The sequence below is a fragment of the Myripristis murdjan genome, chromosome 8, assembly GCF_902150065.1.
Source record: "Myripristis murdjan chromosome 8, fMyrMur1.1, whole genome shotgun sequence".
In the NCBI taxonomy this organism is placed as follows: domain Eukaryota; kingdom Metazoa; phylum Chordata; class Actinopteri; order Holocentriformes; family Holocentridae; genus Myripristis; species Myripristis murdjan.
The window spans coordinates 9,060,310-9,075,572 of NC_043987.1; the positions used below are offsets into that span (position 1 = coordinate 9,060,310).

Genomic DNA, 15,263 nt, shown 5'->3' on the forward strand with positions numbered 1-15,263 from the left:
TGTTTTTATTTTTGTTTCTATTTTTAATTACCTTGTGCTTTTTATTCAAAACAATAGCCACACATTTCACATTAAAACACTCATTAAACGCCTCTATAATATGAACAATGAAATAGCACTGCAGATGAGCGTTATAAGAGATGGCAAGGGGAAAGTAATCGATCTTGCAACTATAGCGCAGATTGTTTGGTTAATTATTAATTCGCCAGAATAAGTATAATTAAACAAATCAACACTTCCTTGCACGTCATGAAAATTGTAACGAAAAATATTAAGACGCTAATGTTCTATCATATTCCATCTGTTTGTTTTGGCTACATAAAAGCAATCGAGCAATTTGGCGCTCTACTCATTTGGACTGCAAGTCCACTCTGGAGTCGGAAGAAGGGAGCGGTTGGGAGCAGAGAGAACAGTTGCGATATTATTGTCATCAAAATCTCGTTGTTTGCACGATAGCAGCTTATATCCAGATAAACTACACAACCATCAACCATGGAGTTATCTGAAATACTGTACAACAAAGCGGAGTATATCGAAACGGTAATGTTTTGTTAAGCTGTCATTAGCTAGTAATGTCAGTTTCTAGTCGGCTAGCTAGCTAACGTTAGTAGCGTTAGCTAAACTCGGGTCGATGGGTGGACAGAGATGACGATTACTTTTAGTTTTAATAAATAGTTAACATTGGAGAGACTTAACTCATCGTTGTGTCCTCCTTACAGGCTTCTGGCAACAAAGTGAGTAGGCAGTCAGTGCTGTGTGGGAGCCAGAATATCGTCCTGAACGGCAAGGTGAGCAACAGTAAACACAGCTACTGCACCGCTACAGGTTTTAACATTCTGTACTCATTTATATTCACTCTGCGCTATGACTAATGCATTTGTACTGCAGACATCACATAGAGGACAAGAAATCAGTACATATGCATATCCAGAATCCCAGTATGTTTATACAGATGTAAAAAACAACAAACCAAAAAAGCCTGCCAATTAATAAGACGATAAAAAATAATCTCTCTCTCTCTCTCTCTCTCTCTCTCTCTCTCTCTCTCGCTCTCTCTCTCGCTCTCCCCCTCTCTGTGTGACTCCAGACCATTGTAATGAATGACTGTATCATCAGAGGAGACCTGGCCAACGTCAGGGTGGGCAGACACTGTGTTGTCAAGAGTCGCAGTGTCATCCGACCACCTTTCAAAAAGTTCAGCAAAGGGTGAGGCCCCCCACCCCCACCCCCTTTTTTTTTTTTCTTTTTTTTTTTTTTTTTAAACCACCCACCGTTTTCAATATTGTAGTGAAATGCTCCTTTTCCCTCCACCATACACTGTAAACCTAACAGTCTAATAAACCAGGCATCCAGCCGAATGTGTTTGCATCTTTACAACACACAGAAATATGGTTTGTCTCCAGGGTGGCTTTCTTCCCTCTGCATATCGGAGACCACGTCTTCATCGAGGAGGACTGTGTGGTCAATGCTGCACAGATAGGGTCCTATGTCCACATCGGCAAGAACTGCGTCATAGTGAGTGGGACTAAACTGCACACACACACACACACACACACACACACAAAACGTATGTGCACACAGAGATAGATATTTGAACACACAGTCATGACACACAAGGAAATGCAGAGGCTGTGTGCCCCGTGCTGGAGGGGCAGAGTGGTCACATGGAAGTCACTCAGCTCACAGTTGTGGCTCAGAGCTTCACACTGCTGCTGCTTGTGGTTATTTCTGCCTCAGCTCACTCACAGACATGGTTTGGATTACTATTGGAAAGAGATTGCATTTAGTTGTTCAACCCTGTCTTGGTGGATTTAACTGATCTTGTCACAGTGGAACAAATTACATTTAACCATGATCCTGTCAGGATTTTACTGCAGATCCTTGGATCAGGGGGTGGTTTGAGAAAAAGCTTGATGTAAAATAGTTGAATAGGGACAATTGTTTTGTCAACATCAATAAATACCAGAATATTTCACTGATTTCATGTGCACTTGTACGTTTTGATTTTGATTTCTAACTTCATAAGCAGCATAGAAATTTTTTATTTCATTTAGACAGTAGTTAACCAATCTCGTGGTTGATGCAAGTTGCAAAGAGTGCAATAAAACATTTTTCCTCCCTGAAGCCATCAAGGCTAATATCATGATCACATTAATATACAGCGAAACAGTAAGGATTACTTTTTTAGCCACCGCTGACTGTACAGTTCAGTTTTGCTGTAGAATTACACTAATAATTAATACAACTAAGCATGCAGAACAGCAAAAGCATGATAGAAGTTAACCATTTCGAACCCATAAGCCCAGGGACAGGCTTTTATTTTGAAATGTGTTATTTAACCCTTTGAACAAAATTCTCCTTTTTTCTTTAAGAAGTATTTTATCCTTTATTATTATTTTTTCAGTTTTGGAACGCACAAATTATTGTCTTAAAAAATATGACAGCCACTTTTCTTTGGATTTTCCTTCCTTTTTCTTTTTTCTGTCATCTTTTTTCCATTTACCCTTTTATTTTTTTATGCTTAGAGTTAGAATTTTTATTTCATCTCCATACTACAACCTACTACACTTTCCAACAAAAAATTGCATCTGCCTAGACCAAAGTAGCGATTTCTTATAAATATTTGTGAAAAGAAATAAAGGGAATTGAGGGGCTCCATACGGTCACAAGTCTGTGTTTGGGCATCATTATGTTCTGCGAATACTGAGAGCATCAGTATGCAGCTATAGTAGATATACCTAGGGGCAGCTGTGATGCAAAGGGTTCGATGAACAAAGTGTGCTGTCTGGCAGGTTTTTTGGCAGGTGTATACATTGAAAAGATTTCACAACAAGACAGTCAACTAGCTTCCTAGTAGTATCAGGAGGATTTTTCCTGGTTGAAAATAACAGACTGCTTTTAAATCTACTGTCAAGCGCTGGCAATAGACAAGAGTCTCACTAATGGGATGTTTTGTGTGCTAAGCAGCCCCATCGTCTCGCACTACAGAAGACACTTGAAGGCAGTGAAACATTTGACTCAGTGAGCGATGTCTGCTCACTCGCTTTGTGTTGGTTCCTCATTTGTTGTATGGGCTGCAGGGTCGCCGCTGTGTGCTGAAGGACTGTTGTAAGATCTTAGACAACACTGTGCTTCCTCCTGAGACCGTCGTCCCGCCTTTCACTGTCTTCTCTGGATGCCCAGGTCAGTCACAACGCACACACACAACACACACACACACTCATATTTATTCAGACCCATGCTTGTATAATCACTCTCTCTCTTCTACCAGTTGATATTTTCTCCTTGTTCTCTCTTTCTCAGGTCTGTTTTCAGGCGAGCTCCCAGAATGCACTCAGGACTTGATGATTGATGTAACTAAGAGCTACTATCAGAAGTTCCTACCCCTCAGCCAGATCTAGGTCCCACCCCCTAATCTTCCACCATGGCTACCCCATCCCCTCCTCAACCAGTTGCAGGCCGGGTTCAGGATCTCTCATCAGAGTGCTGTGTACTCTTGGAGATCTCACCTGCCCCTCTCCTTCACTACCCAGAAGCCCTGAGTTTCTCCGCCTGAAGAAATCCATTTGGCTCTGCAGATAGTCAACAAATAGGGAGAGATTCCACCCACAAGATTATGTGAGGCCACCTCCAGGGGGCGACGTACAGCTCTAAAAGTGGAAATCTAGTGGAAATCTGCTGAAACTGACATAATTTTACAACCTCTGATTTCACATCATCTCATAATCATGACTTCATCATAAATATTGGGCCGTGTAACAATGACAGTGACCACCATACACTCAATGGCCACTTTATCAGGTCCACCTGTACAGTCTAGTGCAGTTCAGGTCAACAGCTCTGCCATTAATTCTACCTTTTAAGGAAGTTTATAATGTTCAGTTTGTGTTGACATCGTGGAGAATGTGTACATTTAATTCTGTGTTTATTATCGAGGTTGTAGTTTGCAGAGGTCTTGTACTGGACTACATTATACTGAGAGGTGTTTCTACTTTTTTGTCCTCCCTATTTACATACATGAGGGGAGACAGAACAGTAGAAACACCTCAATAAAATGCAGTCCAGTACAACAGCAGCACTAACTTTGAGCTTAGTGCCAAACACAGAATAGAATGAACACCTCTGTTACTGTGACAACAAGAAAAGCTGAGCATTCTAGGCAGCAGGAAAGGAAACTTTATGGCACAACAGTTGGATTGGATTGTACTAGATTGCACAGGCATACTTAGTAAAGTAGCCACTGAATTTATATTCCACTGTTTAGCAAGTGCTCAGAACTGACCCTGATGGACAAAAGACTGTACTACAATGCTTTTCTGCATCACAGCAGCCAGTGGCCAAATATCAGTGAGATGTAACACCCAGAAATCTTTATAAGAAAAGATCAGTAAACTACACAGAGCATGCTCATTTATCAATCTGACCAGTCGGTGACGCTTTGCAACAAAAGATACAGTCTTAAATGTTTCAAAACATTTAAGACTGGCCAGTTTGGCTTTTGTGGCTTTTACTGTTCAGCAGACAGTTTGGAGTCTCCCTTCCCAGTGTCTCAATTGTCACATAAAACTTTCATGTAGAATAGCTTTAATATAAATTGAGGACTTATTCCTATCAACTCTATTCGTTTCACAGAAACTGATCTCTAAATATCTGTCCAATCCTAATGGTTGACATGTTTATGAATTAGTTTTTGTAGTGTGCTTCTAGGGTCAATAGTTTTTCTTTGTCAGTTTAAAATGGTGAAACTCGAGGTCTTCTGCATGGCTGCTGGAGATGAAAGGGAGGAGGAACACAGGCACTCGAGTGCTCTCTGACAGCAGCTGCATGTGAAGGAAAGGAGACGAGGTGAGGAGTGGAGGTGGTTGAGGACTGTCGGGACTCAGCCTTTTATTTGACATTCTGTGGACCAAACAAGAGCAACATCAGTTGCCTTCCTTGACTTGTCGGCCCAGCAGAGGACGCTGACTGTACATCTGAAATATTCACATCCATCTTTCATTTGGACAGCAGTGCGGTACAGACGCATCAACTGACAGTGAAATATAAGTCACACTTGTGAAGGATATTTTGTTATGCTTTCTGTTCAGTTTGCTGCATGGATACAACAGCAGTACACATCTGTTTGCTTCCTCCTTTGCAGATTTGCAAATTTTTGTTATGCTACAAAACATATTTAATTCTGTTTTTGTCATTGTTTGATATGATCAGATTAACTGTAACGTTAGTTCCTGTGTGCATACGGCAACCACACTCAGTACATATAGTGCAGCAAAGAAATAAATGCTTTAAAATCTGCTTGATATAAGCCTAGCTTTGTCTTGTATGCTAAGATGAAAATCGTCAGTTTTCATCCTTTATTTTTCTCTCTCTGTTCACTCATTCATACAGGACATAGCGCAAAGGTGTAACATTCAGTGGGATGTGTATGTCATTGGATGTTAAATAATCTTGTGCAGAAAGACTGTGCAGTCCAAACAGGATCAGATGGATGTTTCTAGGAGGATTTGATGCTGAGTTGGGGTGTGTGTGGTTACAGAGGTGTCAGGTTTAAGATACTACACCACAAGATGATGCACTCAACTGTGTAGGCCTATTTATTCACAACTCATATTAAAGATTTTAATGGTAGTGCATGTGTAATGTTGTGTTAAAGGAACCACACAAACTGGCCAAATAAACAGGCACCTATGATGAAAAAATGCCAGACCTTGGTCCTAATAATCACTTCACTGCTGCCATCTAGTGGTCTGTAACAGGGTTACGTCCATTAATAAAAAGAGTAGACAGTAAATGTCATGTCCATGGTTTTGCATAGCTCAGTCTGGAAATATTAATATATGCCAGCGTCTCCCAGTTAAAAACAAGGCAACCAGTTGAATAACTACCACCAGACGTCATCAAAACCTGTACAGTGAGTCCCAGTGAGGTCTAGACAACATGAAAGAGCGCTTAACCCTATTCACTGTGGTATATCAAACACTAAGTTATTCTAATGCCAGTAACATAATTAATTCATTCATTTGCAAATATTTCTGTCAGTGTTGCCACATCTTCACATCACATAGCATGAGTGGTATTGATGTGAAGTCCCTTATTGCATTCAAAGAGATGCATATATATGCAGCAAGCAGCTCCAAAATCTAATCGGACTATCTGCTTTGTGGGGGGAAGCTGTGGTTCAAGTGGCGTTTCTACGAACCAGCAAATTTCTGTGTTGACAAGAATGTGTGTACACAAAGACACTGCACTAACAAGTTTTCTGCCATGTACTGTGCTCATGGGACATAATTCTTTCAGGAGGGCAAGACAAAGGAAAAACTAAAACATATGGAATGAAAATGTGTCCAAAAAGCACACATTCAAGTCACATCACAACATAAATAAAGCTATAATTTTGTTTAGGTGTTCAGAGGCCACTTCACTCTTCAGCTCTTACAGCAAACATGACTACTTTTCATGCATCGTCAATGTTTTCAAGACTAGTCGAATTTAACAAATTCATTCCCTATCCATTTATGCATATGTATAAGCAGCCTGTTGACTGACTATAAATGCTTCACTCTTGCTTTAAACTTTTCACACTTCCAACAAAGTGAATCCGGATTTCAAAAGAAAAAAAAAAAAGAGCCAAATGAAACAAAACTCTGTGACATTGTCCTTTTTTAATGAAACATAGTACATCAAATTGCAATTCAATGGTTTTGTATTATTTCTTTTACAATGTGAACCACATATATCATACCAACACCTAAATGTTAAGTATATAGATTAGCCATTTATTACTTTTAAACAAATAAGTATCAAGAAACAGCTGATAATAGTGTTGGCTCCAGAGAGTCGTGGCATGAGTCAGCCTTTTAAACAATGTGGATGAAGTCCTGTGATTGGTTGTGGGTTAGGGAGAAAGAAAAAAAAAAAAAAAAAAAAAAAAAGACGGTGCCCCCACTATTATAACAGCCTAGTCAGTGGGGTCAATGCTGCAGGTGGGAACAGTGGTACTGTAGAGATGGCACAATCCTGTCCTCTGCTATGAAGCCTTCACATAAAATGGACACTGAGAAGAGGCAAAGGGGTGTCAGTTTTACAAAACCACAACCCTGTGACTGGCTTCAGTCAAGGAAGGGGGTCAGTTTAAAGGGGCACTTTGATATTTTGAATTTTAGTTATGTTGCTTTCACCAGGCACATGACGTGTGTGTGTGTGTGTGTGTACATGTATATAGTTTCCCTTTATTGAAATCATCAAATCTGCTTCTAACCATGTCTCTTGGTTTCACTGAGTAATGCTACCAATACTAGCAGGCAATGTTGGACACAAAAACACAATGTGCCATGTGTCTGGTGAAGACACAACCAAAAATTCAAAATGGATTCCTGTGAATTAATGTAGAGCATGTGGATGAGATAGCCCTGCTGACAGGCTGGTCTTTGCGGCTCACCCAGACATCCCCAGCCCTCTGTCTGCTCAACACAGCATCCTCTTTCATGAGCCCCACTGAGTAAGCTGCAGAGTTCAAACTGGAATTTTTAGGGCCAAGTTCCTATTCAAGAAACATGGATCCTTCCTATGTCTCACTGTGTACTGCACTTGTGAACGCTGAAGCGACCCAGAAATCCAAAGACATTTCTGTAAAAAGATATACTGTTTGAGATCCAAACAGCCACTCTTTGAGTTACTTTTTGACCCTCCTTCACAGTTATGAGGTTTTCTGTACCTAAATTAATCTCACTCCTCAGATCTTCATTTTCCAATATCCGGTTTATTACATTTCTTTATCTTAGGCAGTGGTTGCACTACTGTGCATAAAGAAAAACTATTCATTCTGACAGCACCGAAGCTGGTTTGTTCTTTTGTCCTGACAAGCCAGCAACCGTGTATGAATACAAAAGCCAACTGACGCAGACATGAAATCTTTGACCAAAATGTTACAACAGAAGCTGGAAACTGGCATGCTTTACAGAAATAAGAAAAACCAGGTGAGAAAAATGAAGGGGAGTCAACAAGTCAGCAAAATCTAGGAGAACAGAGAAGGAGACGCTGACATCTCATGAGTCAGTTCCAGGAGCTCTTGCAAATATTACATTTTTCACATCCTGATCAGCTCAGTGAAAACTTACTGTGTTACTACTAGGCCAGAGCCTCAATGAAAAATTTCATGATAACTTTTCATGTTAAGCTCAATTTAAAATCCTGTTGTTGTATTCCTATACTTGAGAGCTTTTACACCCAAAAATATGCCACAAATTTGTACAATATGACTATTCAGTCTGTAAATATACCCAAAAAATCTGACTTGTGATTGCAGCGCCTCATACTCTGATCTTCCTAACAAAAGGATGGAAGGCAAAATCCATTTCAAGAATGAAAAAAGCCCCGAGTTGCATCAATCCTCTCCTGTACCAAGCAACAATCAAACCTATCCACATCTCAATAATGCACACACCCCTTAAACAAAAAAGAAAGAAAAGAAAGCAGGCGGCGTCCCAACACCCAAACCAACACTCTAGCTGAATTATCGAGTGGCTCATGTGCACTGGTTTGTATGGGGTTCATAGACGCTGCCTCTGCTAAAGAACATTTCGGTGATTTATGCTTTCCAACAGCACCGATTATCTTCCAATAAGTTAAATCATTTGCCGCAGGCAGGCAGGGAAGGATTAGGGTTGTCTGCATTGGGCTGGATGAATACAAGAAGAGCCCACGTGCAGAAAATGCTCCAACACATGAAACATTTGAGGATGTGTGCTGAAGCCAGAGGTGTGCGCGTGGGCTCCGTTTCTAGTCACTGAATGGGCTTTTTTTTGCCGAGCACCCACCATGAATTAATTTGTGTATTGACCACAAGTGGGCCTGCTTAGGGCTCAAGAAGCTACAACTGGGATACAAATGGAAGAGTTGATTTGTTTGCATGAAAGTGAAAGCGAAGTGCAAAAATCATTATTGCAACTCTCAGAATAATCACACGATCACATAAAAACAGCAGCTGCTTCTGTAATAAGACTAGGGGGAAAAGGGGGGAGGAGGAGACGAAGTCTGCAAACAGGCCGATGTCCAAGAAGCTGTGACAACAAACTTCTTTTACTTTCGATTAACACCGACAACACAAAAAAAGGTGTAGAGAGAACGTGAAATAAACTTGGCTGTAACTGCTGCAAACAGTGGCAACAAACCTAGATTTTAACACTGGTGGTTGAAGAACAAAACAAAAACAAGGGAGACTGGCTAAACTGAATCTAACCACTGATGAAGAAGAGTAGTTAGCAGAGAAAATGGTCTAAACATCAAAACATCAATAGCCTGCTATTGGTAGTTATGAGTTGTCAGTCGAGTAGCCAGAGTAACAGAACTGGTTATGGGAGGTGGATGAGTTGGGAAGATGCTGCAGATGTGCTCTTACTGGATTCACTCCCGCACTGACAGGCGAGAGCTGTGATTATGGTAACAGAAAGAACAGGTGGGTCATTTTAAGCAGAGATGGGTCTCCGACAGAGTTGCTTCCAACATTTGGCGAAAAACTGAAAATCACTGAGTGAGACGATTTGATCATGGCCCTCATTTCCTTATTAAGGGGGCGGGTGAAGACAAGGGAGGTAAAGGGAGTGAAGGGCACAGATTTGTCAAGGATCAAGTGGCTTTTACTTGGTAAAGCAGCACAGTGCATTTCCACCCCTCTGAGAAGATCTGCGTCCCAGAATGGACTGGTGGTGTTTTTCGTTGTCTCCTTTCCAGTCAATCAGCTCATCAGGACAGGGAGACGTCCTTCAGATCTGTCACCACTACACTCACTACAAGCACCCTCAGATCACTGACCTCTAGTGAAAGATCAATGAAAGAAGACAAGGAAAAAGGAGTCATCCACCATTTAAATAGACTAAACGCAAAGCCTCCCACCCCATTTTTATTTTCAGCCCAGATTCTCTGCATAGCCAACCGTCCCAGCGTCTGTCCGTCCATCTGCACGTCTGTCTCAAGCCCGTCCACCACCCCAACCTCCCCTCCAAGCCTTGGCTCCGAAGCCCCCCTCCCCTCCGTACGGCAGATCAGATCATCCTGTTGCGTTTGTGAGTGGGGGAGTCTGTGATGACATCACTGCACTGGGTGGAGTTTCGTTTCCTGGCCCCTCCCCCTCCTGCAGAGGCAGAGCCTGTAGAGTCCAGATGCAGTGCCATCTCCTCGGAGATGAAAGTGTTCAGGTCCACATCGTGGAGCCCGTTACGCCTGCTGCGGCACACTGGTCCCGAGCCCGCACCGCCTCCGCTACTGCTGCCGCCGCCCCCGCTGACATGGGTGGGAGACCCTGGAGCGCCAGAACGCACGCTGATACTCGCCATGGCTCCGCTTAAACCTGGAGGAGGAAAGAGCAGCAACATCAGTGGATGAGATAAGCTTACCTGCCTCAAGAAAAGCTAGATAAATTGAACACAAAAAACAGATAAGCTCTCTGGTGCACTTATTGCTGAGCGACAAAAGCTTCAGCACTGTCTGTCTAATCTTTATCTACTTACTATGGCCTATATAAGTGCTTTAGCACACTAGTTAGCTTAGCATCTTATCACAAGTGTTACCATATAAGCTATGCTGTAGTACTTTAAATACTAACTTAAAAGGCATAGTAGTTACTTGTTTTGTATCATATCTGTCAAAACGTGTTTGTTTGTTTTTTTTTTTTGACTGGAGCAATTACGACGTAGCATACACATACACACACACACAGCATGACAGGAAAACACATTAAGTTAACAGGCCATTGATAGGAGTCAACATCATCTAAAGTCACTATCTTGGCAGCTAAGCTATTTCAGTCTATGTTCCTGTCTCCGTGTTGGAATTAAGAGGACAAAAGGAGTCGCTGGGTTCAGCCTTTCTTCAGAGTTGCATTGTTTGGATGTTTGCCACTATACAGCATTTGAAGCAGCCATATCTCTCTCACACACACAGGCCATCGCTTTCTGCCAAATTTTAGGTTGAACAAAACCATTACCATGTGAAATTTGTTTTGGTTTATTTAAAAAACACCCACAGTGATTAACACAAACACACACACACACAAAACGCTTGGGCTGCTGTTGGCAACTGTGCCTGCATACAAGGCAAGTGGCAGGTGCAACATCAAATCAGCACTGCAGCAAACCATGTTATGAATGTGTTTTTTTCAAATGTTCATGAAATGCTGTCTAACTGGCAGGTATAATCTACTTTCCTGGAGGCATTTTCTCATGTAAAATCCAAATGACAAAATCATTCCAAAGTCAAATTTACCACAATAGAGACAAGTTATGAAAACACACTGAGCTCTGTGCAACAGATGTGTTTCGAAATACAAAAACGTTTTAATTACTTTGTCGTAATATTGTATGTAGACAAATTATGCTGAGAATCAGACTGTGAAAGTGCTAGTCATAGCTGTGATTGACAGGATTTTCAATACAAAATCTAACTTTCAAAATCTAAGTCAAAATTGTTCTGTATGTCCCAATACACACACACAAATTATGAAATGCAGAAGTCATCTGATGACTGAGTAAGGAGCCATGCTGACACCCTGTGAGGTAGACCTACTAGCATTTCTGTAACCTAAACCACTAAATGCCTAACATGAACCACCCTAGCCCCAACTATGCCCTAAAATGGCCCATTACTATACCGTGACAGACACATAAGAAATTTCAATATGAAATATAACTGAATAGAAAAAAGAAAAACATTCAGAAAACAGGCCCCAGAAATAACCCCCTGGCATTTAGCCAAGTTAGACAGTGAGACGCATGGGGTTGACTGACAAAACGGGGGCCCCTTACGCCACTGGCTGATAGTTACACACACATAACACACCCTTATCTCTGAGCCACGTGTGGCAGGCTATGGTGATTGAGGGACACGTGTTCTCATATACACACATTCTGGTTCTTAGGCATACTGTGCTCCACAACAATCTACACATAAGACTACAAGAATCATCATCCAGTTCATGTGTAAACACTTCGGTCTCCTGAGACGCACATATGAAACTGATATTTCACAACAACAGTGCACTGCAGTGCCTTCAGTCATTATTATTGTATTATTACTAATTGTAACTGTAAGTCCTACACTTTTTTAAGCCTCAGTGGTTCACTTGTTAGGCTGAACTCCTGAGCTGAATATTAAGCTATGCTAACCAAAGGTTTAAAAGACTGATTGGTATTTGCGGTTGGAAGTAGGATGCAAAGTGCACTTGCACATCTCTGACCTCACAGCAGACACATCCCAGCAGTAAGTCATCCCACTTTGGAAGCAAGAAGAGCTTTTGCAGTATTTGGCTTACCATGTAGTGCTATGGCCTCCCTGAAGGGCTGTAGGTCTGTCTCCACAGACGAGCCAGTCTCGGACGACGAGTTAGCCCGGCTAGAAGCCACCATGGCGAGTCGTGGGTTGGCCCTGCTACTCCTAGGAGGCGGTGCTTTGCCACACAGGAAGCTGATCAGATCCTCCCTGCGGATGGTTCTCCGACGCTTCTTTACCCAAGCCAGCACATCCTGTGATCCATCAATCAGACATTTATTTCACCAACTGTGACTCAACAAATTCCACATTGGTGCCGTTTTCTTGTATTTTCTGTTATCTGATTTATGTGAGACCTGAGTAGTTTGTTATTATCTGTTCCCAAATGTCAAACAAATATATCTTGTAAGCATAATGTAGCATATTTCATTTAGACACAACAGTGGGAGGTATGAAGACATTCAGACAATAAAACAAACCTTATTACGGCGTTGGTGACCTATCTGGATGCCCAGATCAAAGCCTCTCTGGTGGGCCTCAACACTCTCTGCGGTGATGGTGGACAACATCAATACAAAAAAAATTTAACATTCAGCAAATACAAAAGTAACAAATTTGTGATGCCCTATCCAATAAACACAACTTCAGAATTCACAAAATCACAATAGAAAAGGCAAAAAAGGAAACATCTTCGCATGAGCATGGTACAAAAAAAAAAAAAAAAAAAAAAAGTTCAGCTTCTTGCTTCCTCATGATACCACCCAACAGCAGCAAGGGCTACTAGTATAGCCTGCCTTTGGATCCCCAGGGCCAATTTCTTCCAGAAGTGGAGGGCCAAAATCTTGATTCAAACCTAAATCCTATTTTCACTACCAAGGCAATCTATCTTTCAGGATTCCTTTTATTAGATAAGAACAGCCACAAGCATAAATGTCAAACAGTCCACCACATCTTCAATTGAATCTCAATCTACCTATATTCTCTTACAAAAACTGGTGCCAAGAGCAAACTACATAACAATTTCACTTACTGTTGCAGCAGAGATGGAAACATAAACATATCAAGAAGACTTTGCAAAGGCTTAAACAAGGCTGTCTATGTCATGGTGATAACATGGTACTTGATGGTCATTTGCTGTGGTATAAAATTTAAAACATTTAACTTCATATCAGTCCTAAACTCAAAAGGCCGGCATCGTGACAGTGCAACCCTACACATACGTTTCAGCAAAAAGAAAGCCCTACATGGCCTGCTGTAGACAGATCAATATGGAAGCTGATAAGAGAGATAATGTGCTGGTCTGTTTACCATTTTATAGATGGGTCTGTCAATGTAAATATGTCTACATTTACAACAATTGCATACTACAATCTATATCAAGGATATCCAAAAGGCAAATCAATTAGTCAAAGTCAAAAAACAATGAGGGAGAAAATGACGGTAGTTACCTTTATAGAGATTGGTAACCGCTGTAGCGGCATTTTGAAATGGCACCCACAGTGAGAGGCCCTGTTGATGGCATACTCTGTCTGTGAGAGGAAAGGAAAAATATGTTTCAGTACACAACCAAGATGCACTCCTCACACAGCTAATGTGTAAATTGACTTTGGTTGATGTCTAAAGCCTGGAGTTACGCAAAAGATTAATGTGACCATATGACAAAACAACTTCTGAAAGGCATAACAGCTGGTTGATTACAGGGTTGGTGTAAAGACCATTTTCGCTCGCCATTTTGTCTTGCATCTAGAATTGCAAAGACTGGCTTTAGCATATAAATAACTGGACTCCCAACTAGGCTGCCCCCACACTTAACTGCCCTCTCAGCAGTAAAGTTGCAATGCAATGGCAAACATAACTTCCTTCCATGAGTTGAAAAGTTGACTTCAGTTAACTTGGACTCAAATTTGAAATAACTGTAGATAAGACAGAGGGAGTAGGTTGCAGATAAACCAATAAATCCATAGTCCACCAGTAATATCTCGCCATTTTGTCTGATTATAACGCTAGCTTTGCACTGCTAATGAAAACTGCTCACTCAGCAGGCGTTTCAAAGCAAAATAAGTCAAGAGTCATGTGCATTTCTTTGCTCTGAAAACACATAATTACGGAATGGAGGTTACATATCCCCCGGTTAAAAGAGAAGGTATGACAGACAGTCTAGAGCAAACTGTCACCAGGGAATGTCGCGTATCTATGATTGTTGTTGCCATCGCCATTTTGTAACTTAGCCCGGCTAGCGTTACGTTAGCTGACGCTACATAGAGCTAGTAAGCGCAGTCGACGATTGTTGACACCAAGGTGTATGTTAACCAAGTACACTTTGGTGGGTTTTAATTACGCTAGTCAACCTAGCTAAAGCTGGTTAGCGAGCACAGCGGTTGTGTATTAGCAAACAGGATATGATCAGTACTCTTTGCAGCTAACACCAGCTAAATTTAGCTTTGCTCCAGTCAGCTGCTACATTGGACTGGCTATCGGGTTAGCTACCAAGCTAGTTAGCCTTCTCCCCGAAAAGTACCATTAACGTCAGTTCACAGAAACGCTCGCTATGTAGCTAGCTCGCTAACAAGCTAACGGCACTAACTGCGAAGTTAGCTAAATTAGGAAACAGACAACCAGTGGTTAGGACCTTTGTATAATTGTGCAACAGCTGTGGCAGAGTTCTGGAAGAGGTGCCACAGTTTGTCCTGGTCGTTATCGGCCTCCTCCTCGTTCGGTTCCCTTTGCTCCGCTTCGGCCAAACACTGCCGCTCCCATTTTGAGAACCAATGCTCGGGTCCGTGTTCCTGAATCTCCGAGTCTCCGTCTTCCTTCTTCTCCTCCATTTACTGCACCGAAACTTCGGTAAATAACAGCTTCAGTGTTATAAAAATATGCCTACTAGATCAAGTAAAAAAAATACGTGAGTAAATTCATGAATACGATTAGTGTTTTCACTATTTCACGACACTGTATATCTCTACCACCACCGTCTGTGAAGAGACGCTAAACTATTTTCCTAG

General features: G+C 41.5%; 2 protein-coding genes across 2 annotated transcripts; one reads left to right on the forward strand and one right to left on the reverse strand.

Annotated features, from left to right (window-relative positions):
- Nucleotides 1-369: 369 nt before the first annotated feature.
- Nucleotides 370-3,876, forward strand: dctn5 (dynactin 5). The gene is made up of 6 exons (XM_030058708.1): nucleotides 370-540; nucleotides 720-788; nucleotides 1,088-1,206; nucleotides 1,404-1,515; nucleotides 3,081-3,183; nucleotides 3,304-3,876. Exons 1-6 carry the CDS (start codon nucleotides 493-495, stop codon nucleotides 3,399-3,401), a joined length of 549 nt encoding a protein of 182 aa, XP_029914568.1. The 5' UTR covers nucleotides 370-492; the 3' UTR covers nucleotides 3,402-3,876.
- A 2,767-nt stretch (nucleotides 3,877-6,643) lies between these two features.
- Nucleotides 6,644-15,263, reverse strand: hapstr1a (HUWE1 associated protein modifying stress responses a). Its single transcript, XM_030058565.1, has 5 exons — nucleotides 14,891-15,263; nucleotides 13,710-13,790; nucleotides 12,741-12,808; nucleotides 12,305-12,515; nucleotides 6,644-10,345 (listed from the first exon to the last, which is right to left on the reverse strand). Exons 1-5 carry the CDS (start codon nucleotides 15,084-15,086, stop codon nucleotides 10,041-10,043), a joined length of 861 nt encoding a protein of 286 aa, XP_029914425.1. The 5' UTR covers nucleotides 15,087-15,263; the 3' UTR covers nucleotides 6,644-10,040.